The sequence below is a fragment of the Dromiciops gliroides genome, chromosome 2 (assembly GCF_019393635.1).
Source record: "Dromiciops gliroides isolate mDroGli1 chromosome 2, mDroGli1.pri, whole genome shotgun sequence".
Lineage (NCBI taxonomy): Eukaryota > Metazoa > Chordata > Mammalia > Microbiotheria > Microbiotheriidae > Dromiciops > Dromiciops gliroides.
Window position 1 is genome coordinate 237,892,165 of NC_057862.1, and position 23,519 is coordinate 237,915,683.

Consider the following 23,519-nt stretch of genomic DNA (forward strand, 5'->3'; position numbering starts at 1 on the left):
CCTAAGATAAGTACAGTAAAGGGAGGAAAAAGAGGAGACTGAGAGGTGGGCTCAGAGTACTGAAGGAAGCCAGACTCTATATACAGACATCAGATAGCAACATCAAAGAGAAGATAAATGGCTAAAACATACACACAAACAGCCATGGTTCAAAATGAGCAAAACAGAATGCTGGTACAATAAATATATATATTTTTGATTATAGAATATCTAAATTAGCTACAGTGCCAAAAGCAATGGAGATAGAAAAAAGAAATTGTACAAAATATCCTGAGAGGCATGCTCAAATGTATAGAAAACACATTCAAAGAAATTGAGCAAGAAATGTCAAGTCTGAGAAAAGCACATAAATTAAGAATTTGAAGAAAGATATTTTTAAAATCATACTGTGAAATGGTTAAAATTAAAACATGTAAAAAGTAAACAAGAGGAAATAATGACCAACAGAAAACCTCACAGAAATCCAAAGAAACAATAAACAATAGACCATATAGTGGAAGGTGAAATTGTACACAATGCCACAGCAGAATACTCAGACCCAAGTTATTGGACTGGAGGATAGATTGTAACATCCCAGAAAACTTAAAGAAAAACAATCTGGATGCTATATTTCAGGAAATTGTCAAAGAAAAACAGATAATAGAAAGGATTCACGCAATTAAAAGAAAATAAAAATATGATTTAATACCCCATTGATAAGTAAATTCAATGCTACAGCAATCAGACTACCCCCACTCCTATCAGGAGAATAGAGCATTGATCCTGAACTGAACAAAGCTAAAAGGAAATTATCAATCATTATCATTAATGTTAGCAGCACACAGATATTAAAAGAGTTGCAAATAGAATACAGCATTATTTTTTAAATAATTTTTTCAAATGAAAATTCACCTTTTCCCTCTCACTCCCACCCTCCCCATTGAGAAAGCAAGAAAAACAATACCCCTGTTACAAATGGTTGCTTGTCTTCACAGTGAATTGTACTCCTTCTGCTCTCATTATTCCGCATCAGTTCATACAAGTCTTCCCAGGTTTCTCTGAAAACATCCCCTTCATCATTTCTTCTAACACAATAGTATTCCATCATATTCTTGTACTATAACTAGTCTAACCATTTCTCAATTGATGGATACCCCTTCAGTTTCCAGTTCTTTGCCACCTCAAAAAGAGCTGCTATGAACATTTTTGTACCTATAAGTCCTTTTCCTCTTTCTTTATCTCTTTAGAATATAGACCTAATAATCAAAAGGTATGTATTGGGGCATAGTTCCAAATTTATTTCCAGAATGGAGGATACAGCAGTATTTATTTTAAAAGATCAATTGAGGGGCAGCTAGGTGGCACAGTGGATAGAGCACTGGCTCTGGCGTCAGGAGTACCTGAGTTCAAATTCGGCCTCAGACACATAACACTTACTAGCTGTGTGACCCTGGGCAAGTCACTTAACCCCAATTGCCTCACTAAAAAAAAAAAAAGAAAGAAAAAAAGAAAAAAAAAGATCAATTGTGACTAAGTAGAATGTATAAATGGAATGAAAAGGTAGCTTAATACCACAAAAACTATAAACTTATGAACAAGAAAAAAATAAAGACATGATTATATCATTATATGAAAGAACCTTCCACAAAATAAACACTAGATTATGTCTTTTAAAATATAAATAAAAGAATAGAAGGGATTTTCCAAAATCTAATAAAATATATATTTGAAACCATAAGCTAATAACAGATATACAATAGAGGAAAACTAGAAGAATTCTCATTAAGAAAAGGTTTTGGGGCGGGTAGGTGGTGCAGTGGATAAAGCACCAGCCCTGGATTCAGGAGTACCTGAATTCAAATCTGGCCTCAGACACTTGACACTTACTAGCTGTGTGACCCTGGGCAAGTCACTTAACCCCCATTGGCCCGAAAACAAAAAAAAAACAACAACAACAAAAAAAGAAAAGGTTTTAAACATGAATATCTACTCTTGACACCCCTATTTAATGTAGCAAAAAGAATGAAAAGGGATTAAGAATAAATAAACCAGGGCAATGAGAAAGTTAAAATAACTACTTTGAATTAAAAGAAGGCTTTGTGAAGGAAGTGGGTAGCAACGTAGTTGATTGGAAAGAGTGCTAGGTTTAGAGTTAAAGAACCTAGATTTGGATCCCATCCTTGTCACTACCTGTTTAACCTTGAATAAATCCACTTCAACTTTTTGGGCCTCAGTTTCTTCATTCGTAAATGGGGGGGGGGGATGGGCTAGATAGCCCTTAAGATCCCTTCCAACCCTAAATCTATGATTCTATTATCCTATGAGGTGGGGTAGAATTGGGTAACATACAGGAATTCAGTAGAATTGGGGAAGATTTTCCTGGTAGGGAAACCTGTTGAACAAAATGTTCATGTGAACGTGCCAGTTTACAGTAGAGGGATTGTGTGAGGAAACCAAGGAAGAAAAGCTGAAGGGAGATTAGGACCTTGGATGTGAAGCTAAAGACTATACTTTATGAAGGAGGTGTTGAGGAACCATTCCGAGTATCTGAGTGGGCAGGGGGTGGGGTTGGAGAGATGTGATAAAAATGATGTTTTTAGGAGGATTAATATATTTCCAAAGCTCAGAATGGACTGGGGAGAGCAAGAAGTGGACTGGACAGCTTGTGACTTGCCTGAGGTTTCAGGCAGTGGATAGCACACTTGAGATTGGAACCCAGATTATCCAACTCCAAATATAATGATATTTTCCTTGGGTCACATTGACTACTTCTCCATGCATCCTAGAGTCAATTGATTGCCAAGTCTTGTCAAGTCTACCTCCACAATTCTCATTTCCATTCCCTTAGACAGCCAGAACTGTAGTTTAGACTCTCCTCACCTCTGCCCAGGACTAGTGTAATGGCCACTTTATGACAATAATTCCAATAAGTCTTTTTTATTTGCCTACATTTTTCTGATTAAAAATTTCAAAATAGTATATGTTTTTCAGTAAAGAAAAATTATGATTTCCTTCAAAAAGCTTTTTTTTTTTTGGCCTGAACCTGTGATTTCACCATTGTGAGTACTCTTCAGCAATGAAAATTAGCATCTTACCTGTAATTTAGAGTCTCACACAGTTTGCTTGGGCACAGAAATTAAGTGACTTGCCCAGTCATACAACTAATTTGTGTCAGAGGCAGGACTTGAACCTGGTTCTTCCTGACTCCTACTTACTTTGCCTCACACTCAAACAAACCATGAGAAATGGGACCAATGTTAGTTTAGGGGCAGAGGCACCTTCATCATTTGACATTTGTCTTATATTGCTATAATCCCCTTCCATAGAATCTCTGTAGGAGACTTTTCACAGACAATGTAAAGGCTTGAGAGAAGGCTATGTAACACATGAAGAAACAGAAGCAAAATTCTGGAAGAGCCTCCTCTGGTCTGGTAGTTGCTGCTACTGCTGCCACCATTGAGTCAGGCAGAGAACAATGGGGAATGAGGTCATGAGTTCTTAGATCTCATTCCAACAGTACTTCGCACTGATGCTCTCAGGGCACAGTAAATTGCTCCTTAACATTTGTCCTGTCACAGTAATCTTTTTAATTGACATGGACTGAAGGAAATACTTTTAATTGTAGGAAAGAACTTGACCTTTGGTGACAATGCATCCTGTGTTGTACAGTGAAAAAAGCACTGGATCTGGAACTAAGAAACTGGAGTGGAATCCTAGCTTGTCCATTGATTACCCATAGGATTTCAGGCAAGTCATTTCACCTTTTGAGGCTTTTCCTCATCTGTAAATTGAAAGGCTTGGGCTAGATAAGTAGGAAAGTCATTTCCAACTCTAAAACTCTGATTATGATCCTACTTTTGATCCCCTCCTCACCCCTAGCCAGTCCCATGGTTAGGTTTCCAGACTTGTTGGCATTTGAAATAGGTTTATATTGATGAACTTATTACTTATTTTAAAAATTATCTTAGGGGCAGCTAGATGGCACAGTGGTTAAAGCACCGGCCCTGGATTTAGGAGTACCTGAGTTCAAGTCCGGCCTCAGACACTTGACACTTACTAGCTGTGTGACCCTGGGCAAGTCACTTAACCCCCATTGCCTGCAAAAAAAAAAAAAAAGAGTTTAGGGGCACCTAGATGGCACAGTGGATAGAGCACCGGCCCTGGAGTCAGGAGTACCTGAGTTCAAATCCGGCCTCAGACACTTAACACTTACTAGCTGTGTGACCCTGGGCAAGTCACTTAACCCCAATTGCCTCACTAAAAAAAAAAAATTATCTTAAGATGTAGTAGTCAAAAGGAATTACTGTCTGGGTAAACTGATGTATGTTGAAAAACTTAGAAAACTGTATGTTACAGAGCTTGACAGTTTCTTACAGTCTTCTCTGTTCTTCACCTCTCGAGATATTTGTGATTATCGATGTGTATTAAATTCACATTAAAAAAGAAATAAGGGGCAGCTAGGTGGCGCAGTGGATAGAGCACTGGCCCTGGATTCAGGAGGACCTGAGTTCAAATCTGGCCTCAAACACTTGACACTTAACTAGCTGTGTGACCTTGGGCAAGTCACTTAACCCCAGTTGCCTAAGGGCAGCTAGGTGGCACAGTGGATAGAGCACTGGCCCTGGATTCAGGAGGACCTGAGTTCAAATCTGGCCTCAGACACTTGACACTTAACAAGCTGTGTGACCTTGGGCAAGTCACTTAACCCCAATTACCTCACCAAAAAAAAAAAAAGAAATAAAATTAAATCAACTTATAAAACTTAATGTCAGCTGTTTAGTGTTCTCTTGCCCTTTTCTCAAAATGCCTTCAGTACCAAGTTATCAATACTACTATTGTGATTAGAAATGTTTTCTTGGGGCAGCTAGGTGGCACAGTAGATAGAGCACTGGCCCTGGATTCAGGAGAACCTGAGTTCAAATCCGGCCTCAGACACTTAACACTTACTAGCTGTGTGTCCCTGGGCAAGTCACTTAACCCCAATTGCCTCACCAAAAACAAAAAAAGAAAAAAGAAATGTTTTCTCGAAGTGATTTTTGTTTTGTTTTGTTTTTTGTCTCGAAGTGATTTTAAGCAATTTCGTTTTAGTTTTTTCTTAACTAAAGCATCATCTGTAATGATTGGAATGATGCCACCTGCTGGATATTTACAGTAGGAAAGCTCCACCATGAGGAGAAGGCCTCTGAGGGCAAGGCCATGTAGCTTTTCTTTGGTGTCAGGAAGTAATGTTTGCTTGTGGGAGGAAGAGAGGGGCAAGGCTGGCTCTCTAGCTCTCTTTCCTCAGGACGCTGGTGGAGAGTGGAGCTAGAAATGTGCTCTCCCTTTCATAGATAGATGAATCTAGGCCTTTCTCTTTCTCTTCACCAAATTCTTATTCTCCTTAATAAATGCTTAAAAGTCTAACTCTTGCTAAAGCTTATAATTTATTGGCAACCACTCATTAGATATTTTAGACAGACTAGCTAGAATTTTAGCCTCATACACATATCAGTTCCTGTTCTGTTACCATAGAAATTTCCTACTATTTATTTTACTTGCTGTAACTCATCTCAGTATTTAATTTTATTCTTAGATTTATATGTATTATTTCCTAATGACACAAATGTGCTTATTTTCCTTCTTACTATTCTTAAATATATCTGACTTTACCAGAAGCAAATGAGTTTCTGTTTATATTTGCCCAAGAAAGATGTTTGTTGAGTTTCAGTTATTATGCCTTCAATCAACTCTAGTAAACTAAAACATCTGATAGAAAATGGAAAACCACAAGTGGTTTCATGTGTTGGTGACATTTTTAGAGAAGAGGTTAACGGCTCTTATGATTGACTTAGTGTTCACTAGGTAGCTTTTTTCAAAGTTTTGACTTAAGTATTTGTCAAGATGCCCCAGTTTACCATTTTCCACCCATAACTTACCCATGCCATCAATTTCCATTTTACCCTGGCTGAAGCTTTTAGCACCTGTGATATGCATAAAGTGAACGTGTTGTCTCTTATCACTCTTTTTCTCCAGTAAATGCTGTTCCTTAGGGGAAGAACTTTCATTTTTGTCTTTGGATCCCTAGCATCTGGCATAGTAACTGGTACATATGGGCATAATAGTATTTAATAAATGCTAATTGATTGATGACTACAGTTTCAATGTTATCTGGTTGGGGACTTCTAAAAATAGAGAAATAGCAACATAATAATATCTCACATTTATGTATTCAGAGGCAGCATGGTATATTGGATGGAGAGAAGAGCTTTAAGCCAGAAGAATCTTGCCACTGACATACATATATGCTGGCTGTGTGACCCTGGGCAAGTCACTTAACTTGTCATTATTCTAGGTAGCTCTCTAAGGTTAAAGGTTAGAGAGAGTAAATTGTAGGTCTAGCCCTAACCCTATTTACATATCTGCTGGTGATTAACCTAAGGCCCACAACGGATCCCTGTGACTTGCCCCAAAACTAGTATGTGTCAGAACTGGGATTCAAACCTAGTGGTTTTTCCACTATATTGTCATGCTTCTGTGTAAAGTAAACATAGAATGATTTCTTAGAAATAGCTTCTAGTTAAGATGGTTCAGGAAACAGCATATATAAAGATAATCTCCAAATGTAATACATGACCCACACATAGAGGGTGACATCATAAAGGAGCAGGGAAGAAATTACCTTTCAGATCTATGGATAGGGAAAGAGTTCATGACCAAACCAAGGACAGAAAGGATCACAGAAGAGAAAATGGACAATTTTTATTACAGAAAATTAAAAGGCTTTTTCCACAGAAAACTCAATGCAGCTAAAATTATAAGGGAAATGAGTAAGCAAAGAATAAGAACTATTTTCCAGTTAATATATAGTCAAAGGATCTTAAACAGATAGTTTTCTTTTATATATATATATATATATATATATATATATATATATATATATATATATATATATATATATTAGTTTTTTTAGTGAGGCAACTGGGGTTAAGTGACTTGCCCAGGGTCACACAGCTAGTAAGTGTTAAGTGTTTGAGGCCGGATTTGAACTCAGGTACTCCTGACTCCAGGGCCATTGCTCTACTCACTGCGCCACCTAGCTGCCCCCAACAGATAGTTTTCTAATGAAGAAATCCAAGCTATCAATAAACCATGTGAAAAAATGCTCCAAATCACTGATAATTAGATATATGCAAATTAAAATAACTAAGGTTCTACTTCACACACATCACATTGACAGAGTTGACAAAAAAATAAAAGGAAGAGGACAAATGTTGGAGGGCCTATGAGGAAAACAGATATATTAAATACACTGTTTGTCATGCCGGGGTAGGAGTGGGGATAAGCTCCCACTCTCTATAAAATGCTCCAATAGCATGCGTCTCAAGTAGCCTCTGACAACCGAAGCCCAACTCCTGGCCTTCTCGCGGTAGAACTGTTTCCACCAACAGGAGAAGGGGCAAAGGAGAGTCACTGGCACCTTAAAACCAGTTGCTTTGGGTAGGTGGGGCTCGTTAGCCTTAGCAAGCAACCCGCCTAGGGGAAGGAACCCTGATTTTAAACCTCTGCTGCCTTGCGGCTATACCCATATATGGGAAAGGCTTCGGAGTTAACCCGGAGAAAAATCAGGAGCCGGAGTCCCTTAGGCAGTTGGATGTTGGACATCACATCCCTCTGGCAACTCCTGCGGTGGTACTGGTGCCAAACTGTATTGGCTCTGCCTCTCCTTTGGATCCACCAGTGTCATGGAGAGGGAAAACCTGCTGCATGGGCAACAGCTTATTTTCCATATTGATCCGCCCAGGCCGGCACCCTGGAGAAGACACTCCAGCTACTCCTCATGGGGTAAATACAACCATGGGATGCGGCAGTTACTGGTTATAAGTCGCTCAGGAGCCGCAGCTCCTGTATTGGACTGCACAGCCACACTATGGCCTGTGGCTCTTCAAGGTGCTGATCCATGGTCGTCCGCGACTGGTGGAGGCCTACTAAATATGCTGTTGGTGGAGCTATAAATTTATTCAGCCATTCTGGGAAGCAATTTGGATACATACCCAAAAAGTTATTAAACTTTGTATACCCTATCAACTAGAGTGATCTATGAAAGAAGAAAAGGATCCCTATGTACAAAAATATTTGTATCAGCTCTTTTATGATGGAAAAGAACTGGAAACTAAGGAAGTATCCATCAACTATGGAATGAGTCAGGAAGATCTGAGTTCAAATCCCATCTTAGACACTTATTTGCATTATAACCCTGGGCAAATCACAACCTCTGGCTCCCTTAGTTTCCTCATCTACAAAGTTGGGATAAATAATTAAATAGCACCTACTTCCCAGGGTTGTTTGTGAGAATAAAATGACATGATGTTTGTAAAGCACTTTGCAAACCTTGAAGCACTGCTACATATAGACTCTAGCTATTATCATTTCCTCCACCACCACCCCCCCCCAAAAGGGGAGGGGGGCTGGATTCCCTCTTTAAAGAAAAAGTACTAGTAGAAAATACTACAGCATTCTTGCCTTTTTTTTCCAGTTGTGTATGAGGTTTCCTGTGGGCTTTTTTGTTTCTTTTAAGTTTTTATTGATATCTTGTTTTTTACATCATCTCCATTTCTCAATACATCCCTCTTCTTCTTTCCAGTGTAACTTATTATACTCCAGATATCTCTTGTAACAAAGAATTTTGTTTAAAGCAATTTTTAATTGGTCGCAAAACCAACCTATATGTCTACTGTGCCTGACAGGATATGTAATATTCCATACCTGCAGTTCCCCAATGGTAAGGTTAACTTTGGGTGTTACCTCAAATTTGGGCTAAAGATCAATTTGTCCTAATTTTCTAGGATTGTCCATTCCATTGTGCTTCTTACAAATTTAGAGCTGGAAGAGATCTGAAAGGTCATCTAGTTCAGTATCCTTATTTTATAGATGAGGAATCTGAGGCCCAGAGAGGTCAAGTAAGTTGCCCAAGGTCACACAGGTAGGAAGTTGTCATTTGAACCCAGGTCTTATGACTCCAAATCCTGTGCCCTGTACCAAGCTGTCATTATTCCCTGGGACTCCAGCAAAAATCATTCCCTATTCTCATCACCTTAAATGTCCTCCATTATTTTTTCATAGGTCTAAGGATTCTGATAGCTTCTTTGGGGTAGATCTAAATAGAAAGGTCTTCCCTATAAATACATGAAGTAGCGAATATCATAGCAGCAGCTGAAGCAGGCACTGATTTGGGGCAAATCAGAAGTATAGACGAGTTTTTCATTGGGCAAGAGGACCTGCCTCCAATTCTATACTGCCAGGCCAGAAGTACACATCCAAGGCACCATTGCAGCACTGATTTGGACCTTCTTCAGGTGCCTGAAGAATCACAAGGCTTTGAGAATTTTGTGAGCTAGAATTATGTTAGACTACATACCATGTTAGGTGGCGATTTGTTCCTTTGTGCCAGGATCTGCCTTAAACTTATTAGAACTTCCTTGTTTCCCCTTTTGTTTGATTACCTTATCTTCTAGTAAACATTTGGCTAACTTTTATTCCCACATTTTAACTTAAAATTTGAGTTATATTTTAAACTTATCTTTTTAATTTTTACTCTGTTAAAACCAGCTTTCCTTTGGTATCCAGGGATATGTGCAAGTAGCATATGCTTTTTAGATTTCATTATGTGGAAAGGCCTTTACCTGTGGCAGGACCTGTTCCACCTGTAGCATGGGAGTGTTGTTGTGTGGCTCAAGGGAAGGCAGAATTGACATCTCCAGCCTCTTCCCCCATCCTTCTCCAAGGGAGACTTTAATTCCTAATCGGAGGGGAAACAGGAGGTTAGGAAGACCACTCTCCTCTCCTCAGAGAGAGAGTACTGGGCTAGAATCATATCTATCTGCTCCCTTAGATAGTATTAGTATAGGGGATAGGATCAGGTTTAATCTAGCTTCTGGGGGCAGCTAGATGGTGTAGTGGATAAAGCACCGGCCCTGGATTCAGGAGTACCTGAGTTCAAATCCAGCCTCAGACACTTACCACTTACTAGCTGAGTGACCCTGGGCAAGTCACTTAACTCCAATTGCCTCACCCCCCCAAAAAAAAATAAAATAAAGGCAATTAAAAAAAAAAAATCTAGCTTCTGATCGAGGTTTTGCTAAATGGGGGGAAGATGGACCCCAAGCTTTACATCTCAGGTTTGAGTTGCTTCCCAACAAATACCAGTCCTAAAATTAACACACATAGCAAATACCAAAGAAACCCTTTTATCCAGATCATAGCAAAACAAATCAGAAAACATATACAGAGGAGAATATACCAGACGATACAGAGTAAAGGAGCTCTTTTATTGGGAGCCAGGTAACTCCACTCAATCAAGGGAAAGAATTCTAGATCTTATCTCAGGGGAAACTTCTTAAAGTCTCTAGTGTAGCAGACTGGGGACAGGAACATAATGGAGATTGCCAGTTCTACTTGTGTCAACTTCCTCCCAGCTTTGCCTTAAGCAACCAGAAATGGGGTTGGCATCTTCCACCTTCCCTCTCCAAGGGAGAAATCATGAGTGAGGAAAGCAGCTTGAGTCTGAAGAGTCCCAAAGAAGACCCAAGAAGGTTGATGTACTGTCATTCTCACCAACTCTGCCCTGCTCATCATGTGAGGCAGGGATTCATCTCCACCAGTGAGGAGTCTCATACCAATAGGCTTTGGGAGTGGGGTTACAAATAGTTTCACCATTGATGCCTTTGGAGTTTTGTGGGCTACTTGATGCCAATTAACCTCAACGTTTTAGTTTGGCTTTTTTTTTTTTAAATTCTGAACTTAATAGCCATCAGTAAACATAAACATTTAAGTACAGAAGAATTTTAAAGTTGTAAATAAAAGCATAATAATGGTTAATGGATGTTTATTGACTAGTGACCATAAATGTCTGTTGTCATGTATTTTTAAATGTCTATACAGTATTAACTTCAACAAAATAGTAATAAGATTGTCCTATTTGTTTCTTTTTTTCCTGATCTCTCCTCCTCCCTTTCCCCTGCCCCCATTGCAGTTTGGGGGCAAAGAGGGTGTTGCTGCTATTATCATTAAATACATAGTTGTAAGTGTAAATATTGTTTGGTTCTACCTCCATTGAGCATTACTGTCATCAATTCCCTTTTCATATCACTCTTATTTCTCATTTTGATGGGTACAGCATTCCATTACATTGTTATACCACAATTTGTTCATCTATTCCCTAATTGTTTGACAAATGTGATTTCAACCATTTGAAATGCAGCACAGTATTATACCGTTTTGTGCAAGTGGTGGGCTTTGCTCACAACAGTTGGGAAGATGGATAGATCACAATCAAATGCTTGTAATAGAGCTGTTTGGGGCAGGGGGTGGGGGTGGGGGGTTGGTCCACACTTTGGATTTCATTGGTGTGCGGTTTATGGGGCATTGAGAGAGAAAGTGACTTGCTCATGGTCACACAGCTAGTGGGTCAAAAGCAAGAGTTGAACTCTAATCTCCTTGCTTCCTTGCAAGGCTGGCTTTTCATTATTCCATGTTGCTTTCATAGGATTATATATGGGGAGTGGGGATTAGAGGCAGCACTGGTCGGAGAGCTCTAAGCAGTACAGAATGAATTGGGTTTGGCCCTAGGGTTCCAACATGGAGAGATAGGGTGAAGCACATTGTCCTTCTGGGAGACACTCTTCCTTCCTGGAGGAATATAATTTCACCCTCCTCCCTTCCTTCCTATTTGTCCTTTTTACCACTCCACCCTCTCATTTGAATGGAGCAACCTCCCCACCCTACCTCCAACTGAATTCGCCTTGGGTATAGTTTCAGGAAGTTACAACTCTGGCCTCAGTTAGTGCTGCAAGACACCCTTGCTCCCACCTACCCTTTCTTGCCCATTGCACAGCTCTTTGAATTCATGTTACAGAAAAGAAAAGGGTTCAACTCCTAGGCTTAAGCTTGTTTTGTTCTGTAGACAAAAATGTTATTCATGGCAAAGGTACTTGAACTGAACTTAAGAGAAGGAAGAAAGGTATAAGAGAGAGAGAGAAAGAAAAGTTGCAACGAGAGGATGAGTTAGCAAAATGACATGTACTGAATGAATTGTAAACTGGCCCAAAGGTGAATGTGATTGGGGAACAGAAGTACAAAGGAGCAAAGGGCAACAGCATAGAAAAGAGAAGTTCTGAAAGGCACAGACCTACAGAGTGGGTGAGTTACTCCTCATTGTCAAGATTTTCTGTGCTTGCGGGCCCTCTGGGCCTTGGCATGGGTTGGTAAGAGACCTGGGTATGTGAGGATCTTGAGGGATCTGAGTACAAGAGAAATCTTTTCTAGAAAAGTCTAAAGAAACACTTAAGACTCAGTCAGTAAACATATCCATTAAGTGCTTGCTGTGTATCAGGCACAATGCTACAAATACAGTAAGGAGACAGTTCCTCACCTCAAGGAGCTTGCATACTCAAGATTTTAGAAGGAGAGACTAAAGAGACCTGAGTGTCTGCCAAAGTTCTAAGTGAAATGAATCAAAGTTCCTGATGTAAACAGAAGACTGGGAAGGAAAGACTGTTGGAAAGAATGTCAGGTTTAGAAGTCTGAATTTACGTGGTCTAATATAAACTCATATTTCACAAAAGTAAACAGGATTCTGCTTTGTGGTACATACAAAATATTTAACAAATACATTAATTCAAATAAATTGTTGCTATTGACAGTCCTATCTATCTACCCGAAAAGCAGGACTCTGTTGTGAATAGATAATATTCCGTGAGCAAATGTTTTACACCAGTGAAAAACTTTAGAGCCAGAAATTTTGTGATCAAGTCATCCTGTCAGCTTATTATTAGGATTGACATTTGGTGGGGTATGCCTTTCCTTGACATTTTTGTAATATGTATTTAAATGTCATAGATGGTTAATCTGTCATTCAGTGGGGGAAAAAATCAGCTCATATTATTGCCAAATGGGTAGAAAATTCCATGAGCTACTTAGTTACATGAGTTTCTTCTCTGAAGATCAATAAAATGTTCAAAGCACTTCTCGGTAGCTATTGAGTCTTCTTTTTTTTTCTTTTTCTTTTTTTGTGGGAATTTTTTGGGGGTTGGGGGGCAGGGCAGTGAGGGTTAAGTGACTTGCCCAGGGTCAAGTGTCAAGTGTCTGAGGTCAGATTTGAACTCAGATCCTCCTGAATCCAGGGCCAGTGCTTTATCCACCTCACCACCTAGCTGCCCCCACTATGCTCTAAAATAAAAATAGCATTGAAGAGTGAAGTTTAGGATACAGAGCAGGAAAATAGAGGGGACATGTAAATTATACTACAAAAGTTCCCCACTTTTGCTAGCTGTATTGGTTTTTGTTTGTTTGTTTTATTGTTTGATTTTGAAACTGAACACCCGGTGAATGACTGTGCAGTTTTCGTTACTTGATACCCACTCCCTATAATACATTTGCTTTTATTGAAATCTCTTGGAGAACAAAAGGAAATGTTTGTTTAATGGCAGTAGAAGTCAAGAAGGCTTCTCAGCAGCCAGAATGAGCTGAAAACATGACTGAGACCTGATGAAGAGTGGGTGTGTGCACTAGTTTTTTCTCTTCTCATGCAAGCACCCACAGGGTGCTTAGGAAATGTTTGTTGGATGGATGAAGGAAGGAAGCCCAGTGGCTTTATTCTAAACATGTTTCCTAAGAGGAGAAAGGTGACTCAATTTGATCATTTGGGGCATTGCTAAGGCCCAGGTTGATGAAAAAGCAGGCATAAAATAAATCTAATAGACTCTAAAAATGAAATTTCTAGGGGGCGGCTAGGTGGCGCAGTGGATAAAGCACCGGCCCTGGATTCAGGAGTACCTGAGTTCAAATCCGGCCTCAGACACTTGACACTTACTAGCTGTGTGACCCTGGGCAAGTCACTTAACCCCCATTGCCCCGCAAAAAAAAAAAAAAATGAAATTTCTGTTTTCAGCTGTTTCTGAGATTGAACAACCGAAGGAGAAAGGGAGTTAGGGATGATAAGAAATCAAAGAAATAAAGTGGGTGTGGTAGGAGAGGGGAGTATTAGATGTTCAGCTTCTCTCCTTATAGATCTTTCCAAACAGCTAACAGATTTCAGTTGTAGATTTTCTAAGAGGAACTAATCTTTATAAAAATGAAATGTTGGCCCTTATTCATGAGTGCATAGTAGAAATCCATGAAGTCATAGATTTCTTGGTTTAGATCAATGACTGTCAACCCCTAGTTGAGGGTTTAGATACCTCAGAATGCCTCCACTTATCAAGGGTGACATGAAATTCTTAAATTCAGAAACAAAATTTCCTTTAATTCGATCCAGTTTTTAAAACATGCAGAAACCCTGTTGTGCATAAATTCTAGATTGGGAATAATAAAAAAAAAACTAAAACAACAGTAAGGTGTCAAATTTCAAAAAAGGTTGAAAAATCTGTGGCTTAGACTCAGCTTGTATATTGTAGTAACTGCTTTGCCAAAAAGAAAAGAGAGCTATGGAGTAGCAAATATGCACTTAGAATTCAAATCATAACCCATAACTTTGATTCTCACAGGAGAGAAATGTAAAAAAGCAAAGTTTATATATCAAACTTGAATCAGGTGCTGTAACAGTGTATTATTAATAGAATAAATATGTAAATGATAAGAATAGAATCCTTAAATCTTAAATCAGAAATCTGACATTTCATCAACTGCACTAGATGATATACTAAATCTTGCAACAAGTTGGCTAGGAGCACAGCGGATAGGGTGCCAAGCATGGAGTCAGGAAGATTCATCTTCATGAGACACTTACTGGTTGTGTGACCCTCAAGCAAGTCGCTTACCCCTGTTTGCTTCAATTTTCTCATCTGTAAAATGAGCTAGAAAAGTATATGGCAAACCACTCCAATATTTTTGCCAAGAAAACTCCAAATGGGGTCACAAAGATACGACTGAACAACAAAAAAATCTTGCAACAAACCAGCTACAACTCTTCACACAAGAAGCTCTGTGGGTCCTTTGATACTCATTTATTGTATTCAGTGCTACCAAACAGAAAAATTACTGGTAAATTCCCAGGTAGAACAGATTATGTTATTCCAGGGACTATGACAAGTTTTAACTCCAGGTTTCAGAAATGTAAACTCAGCATCTTAGCTTCTTTTCAGATCTATGTTCTGTGTGTCAAAAAATATATTCCTGGTATGATCAAGTTTCCTTTCAAACAATATTTTGTGATTGTATCTTTCTAGAACTGTAATTGTAGCAAAATGACCTTGTGTAATATCACTCCAGGGTTTCAGCAGTATTTTCATGAAGTTAAGTGGTTTATTAGCTGCTTACAGTGCCCAGGCACTGTGCTGTATGCTCAGGAAACATACAAAAAAGGGAAACCAGGGCAGCTAGGTGGCCTAGTGGATAGAGCACTGGCGGGGGGGATCCAGGAGTACCTGAGTTCAAATCCGGCCTCAGACACTTAACACTTACTAGCTGTGTGACCCTGGGCAAGTCACTTAACCCCAATTGCCTCACCAAAAAAATTAAAAAAAAAAAACACAAAAAAGGGAAATCATCCCTACCCCAAGGAGCTTGCTTTCTAACAGTGTAAACAACTACAGAAAAAACCAATTGATGCAAAATAAATATTGTCAAGAATATTGGAGCGGCTAGGTGGCACAGTGGATAGAGCACCGGCCCTGGAGTCAGGAGTACCTGAGTTCAAATCCGGCCTCAGACACTTAACACTTACTAGCTGTGTGACCCTGGGCAAGTCACTTAACCCCAATTGCCTCACTAAAAAAAAAAAATAATATTAACAAGTTATTTTTAAAACATAGTCTTTTGCCTTCTGGAAGAACACATGAAAAACAAGATGATGAACTGAGGCAGTGTGGATCATGGGAAGTGGGCCTAACAGGAATCCAGGTGCCTGACTTTCAGCCTTGACTTTGTCACTTACTTGTGGAGGGTGCTTAAGCACATTAATAAATCTGTATCTGTTTACACATCTGTAAAATAATACCTTCCTTGGCTACTTGTGAAAATGAAATATATAAAAGTGCTTTGGAATTATAAAAGCATGTGCAAATGTAAATTGTTATGCGAAACACAGGTGAATAAATTGTGATGGCTGCATTTTAAGTCATTGAAACTTGAATGAGAGGGATATTGTATCCAACTTTACTACCGAAACATTAAAGATTTTTCTCTACTAACTCTCAAGGAGGCCAATTTTAAAATCCATTTGGGATCTTAAAACTAAGTAGTCATGTTATTGCCAGAAAGGCAAGCACAACTCTCCTTGACCCAGGAAAAAAAGAGCATGGTAGCAGAGACATCTCCAGTTAAAAACAAAAGAAGAGGGGGCAGCTAGGTGGTGCAGTGGATAAAGCACCAGCCCTGGATTCAGGAGGACCCGAGTTCAAATCTGGTCTCAGACACTTGACACTTGCTACCTGTGTGACCCTGGGCAAGTCACTTAACCCCCATTGCCCTGCAAAAATAAATAAATAACTAAAAAAAATTTTAAAAATAAATAAAAAAACAAAAGAAGAGGAAACAATTTCAGCTCCCTTTCCCTTTCAGAATCAGCTGTCATTAATAAAAGGTGCAAAGGCCTCAATCTGCACTTGTCCAGCTTGCATTGCCAGTTATTAGAATCTGAGAAGTATAAGCTGTACTCCTTCCTCCAAGCCACACCTTGGGTCCCAAGGGCAGGGTTTCTAGGATGGGCGTGCTTTTTCTACACAGCTGTAAACAAGAAGGTTAACTTAGCTAACCATATATATTTTTGTCCCTACAATTTGCTGAAGGTCTTTTTTCCATTTAGATCTTGAAGAGAGAATGGCCACATCCCTGATTACAACCTTTTCCATATTGGTTTCCTGTGTTTTCGGCACTGTCTTCTACAGAGACCAGACTTGGTTTGAAGGTGTCTTCTTGTCCTCAATGTGCCCCCTCAATGTTAGCATGAACACCATGTATGGTATCATGTTTGATGCAGGGAGCACTGGAACGAGAATTCATGTTTATACCTTTGTACAGAAAATACCAGGTGAGTATTGCTACTGTTTGAAGATTCTATAAATTTAGATGGCCATTGTTCTTGCCAGAAATTAAAGCAGGGGGTGAGTGAGACCTGAATTATGTCTTACAGCTACTGCAGGATGATATCTTCAGGGAATGTCTTAGATTACAGCCCTAATGCTGATTTCATTGTGATATTCAGAGGATGAGAGCTGGACTACCTGAATCTGAAACGTGTCCAGAAAGCATAGTTATCATCTGGTTGACCCCTTCATTGGAGGTGTATTATACTCCAAGGTTCACAGTATCTAGAAGGAAATGCTTTGTCTTAAAGTATAAGGATATCTTCTGTACTACTACCTTTAGGGAAGTGAGTTAGACAGTTACATTTGAGATGGGTGTCTAGTGCTTAAAGATAGAAATAGAAGCTGGAGAAGCAATTTGAGGAAATAAGAGGTTAGTTGGAGGCAGCAATGATGATTATAGGAAGGGAGAGTCTCCAAAAATGGGTGGGAAGGTGAGATTATATGATGGTCCACAATCCAAACTGAAGGAGGCATTCATTCCTTTTGTGATCAACCATCTCTCACCTAATTTGTGTTTTTATAGAAAATCCTCCAACACTGGAAGGAGAAATCTTTGAGTCAGTGAAGCCAGGTCTTTCTGCCTTTGCAGACCAACCAAAGCAGGTGAGGCCCTTTTCCATGCATGTGTGGAGTCTGAATACTTTCTAGCTTCACAACCACCACTGCTACTTTAATATTTCCTGTGATTCACTGATGAGATAGGGTCCCACATAGTCTTGGTTTTCATTTCTCAGTTAATCTGCTAGGATATTATTTCTTCATTGTAAATTCCATAGGATTTAGGCAGGGTTTACATGAAAGGCTAGAGCGGGGAAAAAGTTCTTCTGGAAGTCAAAACATGTTTCCACATGGATTACCATATGGCCTAGAGTAAACGAAACTCAAATGAATTATCCAGTGTTAGAGCACGAAGAGCCCACAAAGATCAGCACGTCCAACTCTTTCATTTTATGGATGAGGAAACTAAAGGTCCACGAAGCGAAACTACTTGCCCCCAGTCACAGAGCTGCTTAGTGACAGAGCCAGAGTGAGAATTCAGATCTCCTTACCACTCCTATCCACTGTTGACTTGCTGATCTCCCTGAACCATGGAAGGTAGGGAGGAGCCCAGAGGGAGGGGGATAGGGAGAATGGGAAAATTTGTATTGGCTTTTTTCATATTTGTTTTTTGTTTTGTTTTGTTTTTGTTTTTTTGGTGAGGCAATTGGGGTTAAGTGACTTGCCCAGGGTCACACAGCTAGTAAGTGTTAAGTGTCTAAGGCCGGACCTGAACTCAGGTCCTTCCGACTCCAGAACCGGTACTCCTTTTTTCATATTTGAAGGTATGTGCACACAAGTGTCAGAGTCTGCACAGAAATCAAGTGCAGGAAGGCAAGAGTTAGTTTTAGTAGCAGAAATAAGCATATCTAAGTAGCCTCCAAATTTGATGTAAAGCAGAATCTGATATTAAACATCTTTGGGTTTGGAGAAGTCATATCCCAAATGATAAGGTTAGGGCAGAAGCACAGTTTGCACGGTTCAATTGAAATAACACTGGACTCGGGTCCCAGTTTCAGCTCTGCCACTCTCTTATCTCCGTGACTTAAGATCTCTGGTCTGCAGTTTCTTAATCTGTAAAACAAGAATGAACTAGAAGAGATTGATTTTTTTAGGTCTCTCCCTCTGTGGCAATGAAATCACCAGTCCCACATTGTTAATGAGTATCTGAGACTAGATTTGAACTTGGGTCTTCCTGCCTATAGACCCTGTACTCTACCCACTGGACCACCAGCTGCCACAGTTCTTTGTTAATTTAACTGAGAAATGCTTGGTTCCCTTAGAAAGTCTTGAAGGACTCAGTCAAGTGAGAGGAGACTCCTTTTCCTAGTTCACTGCTGTCAGAAGGAGGTAGCCAGAGTCAGAGGAGAGTATTTGGAAAGAAAGAGTGAACCAGCAAAGCTGAACTGGAGAAGGTGCCAGAAAATTAGGTGTTGAAAGCCACCATGTCAGAAGTCATCTTGACAGCAGAAGAACAGATTCATGTTGTTGCTAATAATAATAAAAGTAATGATGATGATGGTGGAGGTTGGTTAAAGGATAGCACCCTGGCAGACTAGAAGAGTTATTTTATTCTTTTTTCACATTCTCCCTCTCAAAATGGTCCCACTTTTTGTTCTACTTCGTCTGCCCATATTCTCAAACCAGAGTCATATTAGTGCCCCAACTCTAGTGCCTAGAGAAGAAGCCAGTCCCAGCCAATGGGTCTCCCCATTCTACTAACTGAGTTTCTCTTTTGCAGGGTGCCGAGACTGTTCAAAAACTCTTAGAAGTGGCCAAAGAATCAGTCCCCCAGAGTCACTGGAGAAGAACCCCAGTGGTATTAAAAGCTACCGCGGGACTTCGGCTCCTACCCGATCACAAAGCCCAGGCTCTGCTCTTGGAAGTAATTTCTGGAAACCTTTTTTCTTGACCAATTGATTTCCCTCTAGGTTAATGTTTTCTTTCTCATTCTTTATTCCTCTAAAGTGAAGTTGTTGCTTTCTTTTACCCACTCCGTTTACCTTTGCAAATGATTTTGACAACTTTTCTAATTCTCTAATTTGTAATATTAGTTCTTCAAGAATCTTTAAGTTTCTTACTGTGACCATTCACTTCTCCACTGACACAGATTGCAGTACCTCTATAGATTCATCAGTGATCTAGCCTCCAACCAGTACAATGTGTCTCAGATTATAAAGAACCTTCATGAAATGGCCCTTTTTTTTTTTTTTTCACCTAAAGAGTTGGTATTGGTTTACCTAACTCCTTCTCCTGGGGAGATTCTCATTAAATTCAGTACCTTAGAAAAAGAAAGGGGGTAGTTTTCTGAGCCTATTAATGATGCACATGATGTAGAGATTGGTTTAACTGATTCAGGAAATCCAAATTTCTGTCCTCTTAGGTAAAGGAGATCTTTAAAAAATCACCTTTTCTGGTCCCAGAAGACAGTGTTAGTATTATGGATGGATCCTATGAAGGTAAGAAGTGTGGGTGCATATTCTAGGAAAAAAAACAAGGATAGAGAAAAGAAACAATTGGAAAGAATCACGATGGAGATTTTAAAAGGAGGAAATTATTGGAAAAACTTGAAGGAAAAAATGGAATATAGGGAAAGAGAAATTGGGGAGAGCGGGAGGCAAACTATGTGGTTAGGAAATTAAAATTGATATAGAAAGGGCAATGAGGGGGGAAGGGAGAAAATAAAATATATTCTGTATTCTAATAATTTTGTTTTGTTTTAGGAATATTAGCCTGGGTTACTGTGAATTTCCTAACAGGTAATAAATTCCTCAATTAACTTAAAGATTCCATCTGGCTCCCCACTTTAGTTCCCACCAACCTAGTAGCAGGCTAAAACCATTTCTTTTGTCTAATCTGGATTTACAGTTCACAGATATGCATCCTTCTTGGATTACTAATGGTTTTGACAAAAACCCTTCTTTTTTCCCTGTGCTTAATTACTACTTTCTGTCTCCATCATGCACTAAAATAGAGATTATTTTTCTATCATGTCTTCCAAAGTCCCGTGCTTCCTTCTGAGGTCAAGAGAAGCAGGTTTTAGTGCCAAGAAGAGAAAGTTCATTAGTTAATTATCTACATGAGTACTTGTCAAAGACAGAGAAAGCAGGATAGAAGAAACAGGCAGTTTTGGGGGCCAGCTGGGATTAGTTGTTCAGAGTAAGATGTCATCTGCAGGTCAGCTTCATGGTCAAAACCCAAAGACTACTGGGACTCTGGACTTGGGAGGGGCTTCCACCCAAATCACATTCCTGCCCCAGTTTAAGGTGAGTAGTTTTCATTATGACTCTTTTTTATTATTACCATTTATAGATTTGCTTTGGGATCAAGTAGGTAACAGCCCATTCTTAGCAGTTTAGCTTTGAGGTATCCCTAAATCAGAAGAATATAAGTCCCTAGAGGAGCTGCTTGAGTTAGAGCTAGCCACTGGATGAGCTTGCCATGATCAGAGTCCCTCTTCAGTACATTTAGCTGCCCTATCCCTTCATCATAGAATACATAGTTTAGCCTGTTTCTGCCATCTGATTGGAGGGAGAGTTAGTGACCCCACTTAGAGAATATTGAACAATGATTTTTTTTTCCACTTATTTGATTTCTAGAAAACCCTGGAACAAACTCCCAGTGACTACCTCACCTCCTTTGAGATGTTCAACAGCACGTATGAGCTCTACACACATAGGTGAAGAAGGTGACAGGGTAGACTAATTATATGCATCTCCCATTTGTATAATGTCCAAAATCCTTTCATATCTGTTATTTCTTTTGATCAACTTCAAGAAATGTGTTGGTGGGTTTTTTTCCCTTATTCATCCCCTCCTTGGTTAATGCATGCTGAGGTCTTTATACTCCTCAAGACCTATGAGCTCCATGTAGTCTAAGGTGTTTCTTAGTCAAGGGTCCTAAGAGAAAGACTACTTCTTGTCCTCACAAATGCATAACAGTTCATCTGGAAAGAAGCAAGTTTTTAGAGAATGTTCTTTCCAATATTTACAGACCTGTAGTATGAGCTGGCCTTCCATTAAAGTTTTCAAATTGGTTAAGAAACTTAGAGTAAGAGTTAGAATGATAAAAAAATTCTGAGTCATAAATGAGATCTGAAGGATTATTATCATCTTCCAGCTGGCATAAGAATGGTCTGTTGTGTTTTTTTTTTTTTTTGCGGGGCAATGGGGGTTAAGTGACTTGCCCAGGGTCACACAGCTAGTAAGTGTCATGTGTCTGAGGCCGGATTTGAACTCAGGTCCTCCTGAATCCAGGGCCAGTGCTTTATCCACTGCGCCACCTAGCTGCCCCTGTTGGGTTTTTTTTTAAGAGAAAGAAAGAAAATTAAAGTTCTTGCTACATATCCCTAGATACAAATCATTCTGGAAGGCTCATCCTATGTCACCATCACTGGCTAACTGTCACAAAGACTGATTGTACAGAAATGATTAATTGGCCACAGAAACTGAACTTCTCTCTTTTTCCAAAAGGAAAGAGCCAGAAAACATGTTGACAGGAAAGACCATAAGGTGGTTTTTCTGTTGTATAGTTTGAGGGAAAACAGATGGTTCAAAGAAATGGGAGACAGAGACAGAGACAGAGACAGAGAGAGACAGAGGACAATACAGAGGTAAAATTGGCAACTTTTGTTTTCTTTTTTTTTTTTTTGGCAGTTACTTAGGATTTGGACTAAAAGCTGCTCGACTTGCTACCCTGGGAGCACTGGACATGGAAGGTTTGATTTGTTCCCATTGTTGTGTTGGCTGTGGTTATGATGAGACACATGTTTAACTTCCTTGATACTGGCCCTCCCTCATATTGGCGATTATCTGTCCCAAATAGATAATGTTGGGTTGGCATTTGGAAGTGTATGCACAATACACTGTATACTTTTTTTTTTTTAAGTGAGGCAATTGGGGTTAAGTGACTTGCCCAGGGTCACACAGCTAGTAAGTGTCAAGTGTCTGAGGCCGAATTTGAACTCAGGTCCTCCTGAATCCAGGGCCGGTGCTCTATCCACTGCGCCACCTAGCTGCCCCTCACTGTATACTATTGCCCTGACCAATGCTGTTGCATAATACTCATTGATATACTCAAATGTAGTCATAATGCCTTAAGGCCCCAGTTTAATATTGTTTGACTAATTGCCCGAGATATAAGTCATATGAGTGGTGAATGTAAAGCATTGCCCAATATCATGATTTGATGGAAACAGTTAACAATAGGTGAGTTATTATTACCTGCACATAGTAAGACTAGGGGCTGTTTGTGATGGAAAATAATCATGAATACAGGTAGAAAGCGTTGGAGAATGAGTTAGTGCTTTGTAGGTGGGATTCAACAAAAATTTTAGTAGGAAAAAAATAAGCATTTATTTAGTACCTACTGTGTGCCAGTCTCTGCTTTACAAATATTATCTCATTTGATCCTCAAAACAGCCCTGTGTGAGGTTGGTGCTGTTATCATTCCCAGTTTGCAGTTGAAGAAATTGAGGTAGACAGGTTAAGTGACTTGCCTAGGCTCATTTTGTTGTTTGTCCTTTGTGCTTGAAGAGGACCAAAGTGACATCATGATGTTGAGGTCAGTGTACAGTGTGTCCAGCTGTGACAGATCAAACCAATATGAGCTTAGAAGGCTCTACCACAGGTCAGACACAAATAGTAAAATGGTGTGGGTGATGCCTTTTGACTCTTCCATACACTGGGTTGAAGTGAGGCAGAGTTGCATGAAATTGCCAGCCCCACATAGTTAATAAGTATCTGAGGCTGGATTTGAATTTGTGTCTTCCTGCCTCCAGGCCCTGTTCTCTACCCACTGTACCACCAGCTGCCACAGTCCTTTGTTAATTTAACTGAGAAATGCTTATTTCCCTTAGGAAGTCTTGAAGGACTCAGTCACACTAAATCTTTTTATTTTGAAATAAGGCTTATCTTGCAGCCACTTTTTGTGAAATTTAATGGC

General features: G+C 39.6%; 1 protein-coding gene across 2 annotated transcripts in view; it reads left to right on the plus strand.

The window, feature by feature from the left end:
* ENTPD5 (ectonucleoside triphosphate diphosphohydrolase 5 (inactive)) overlaps positions 1-23,519 on the plus strand; it is a 37,566-nt gene that overhangs the window by 8,626 nt on the left and 5,421 nt on the right. Inside the window, exons 1-9 of one of the 2 annotated variants that reach the window (XM_043982169.1) lie at positions 11,782-12,153; positions 16,757-16,981; positions 17,563-17,642; positions 19,318-19,461; positions 19,960-20,035; positions 20,300-20,335; positions 20,754-20,842; positions 21,176-21,255; positions 22,232-22,293. In XM_043982169.1, coding sequence (XP_043838104.1) covers positions 16,771-16,981; positions 17,563-17,642; positions 19,318-19,461; positions 19,960-20,035; positions 20,300-20,335; positions 20,754-20,842; positions 21,176-21,255; positions 22,232-22,293 — 778 coding nt within the window. In that variant the 5' untranslated portion in view covers positions 11,782-12,153; positions 16,757-16,770. Of the gene's footprint in view, positions 1-11,781; positions 12,154-16,756; positions 16,982-17,562; positions 17,643-19,317; positions 19,462-19,959; positions 20,036-20,299; positions 20,336-20,753; positions 20,843-21,175; positions 21,256-22,231; positions 22,294-23,519 lie in introns of those variants that run through there. The other variant, XM_043982170.1, reaches the window with a different exon arrangement.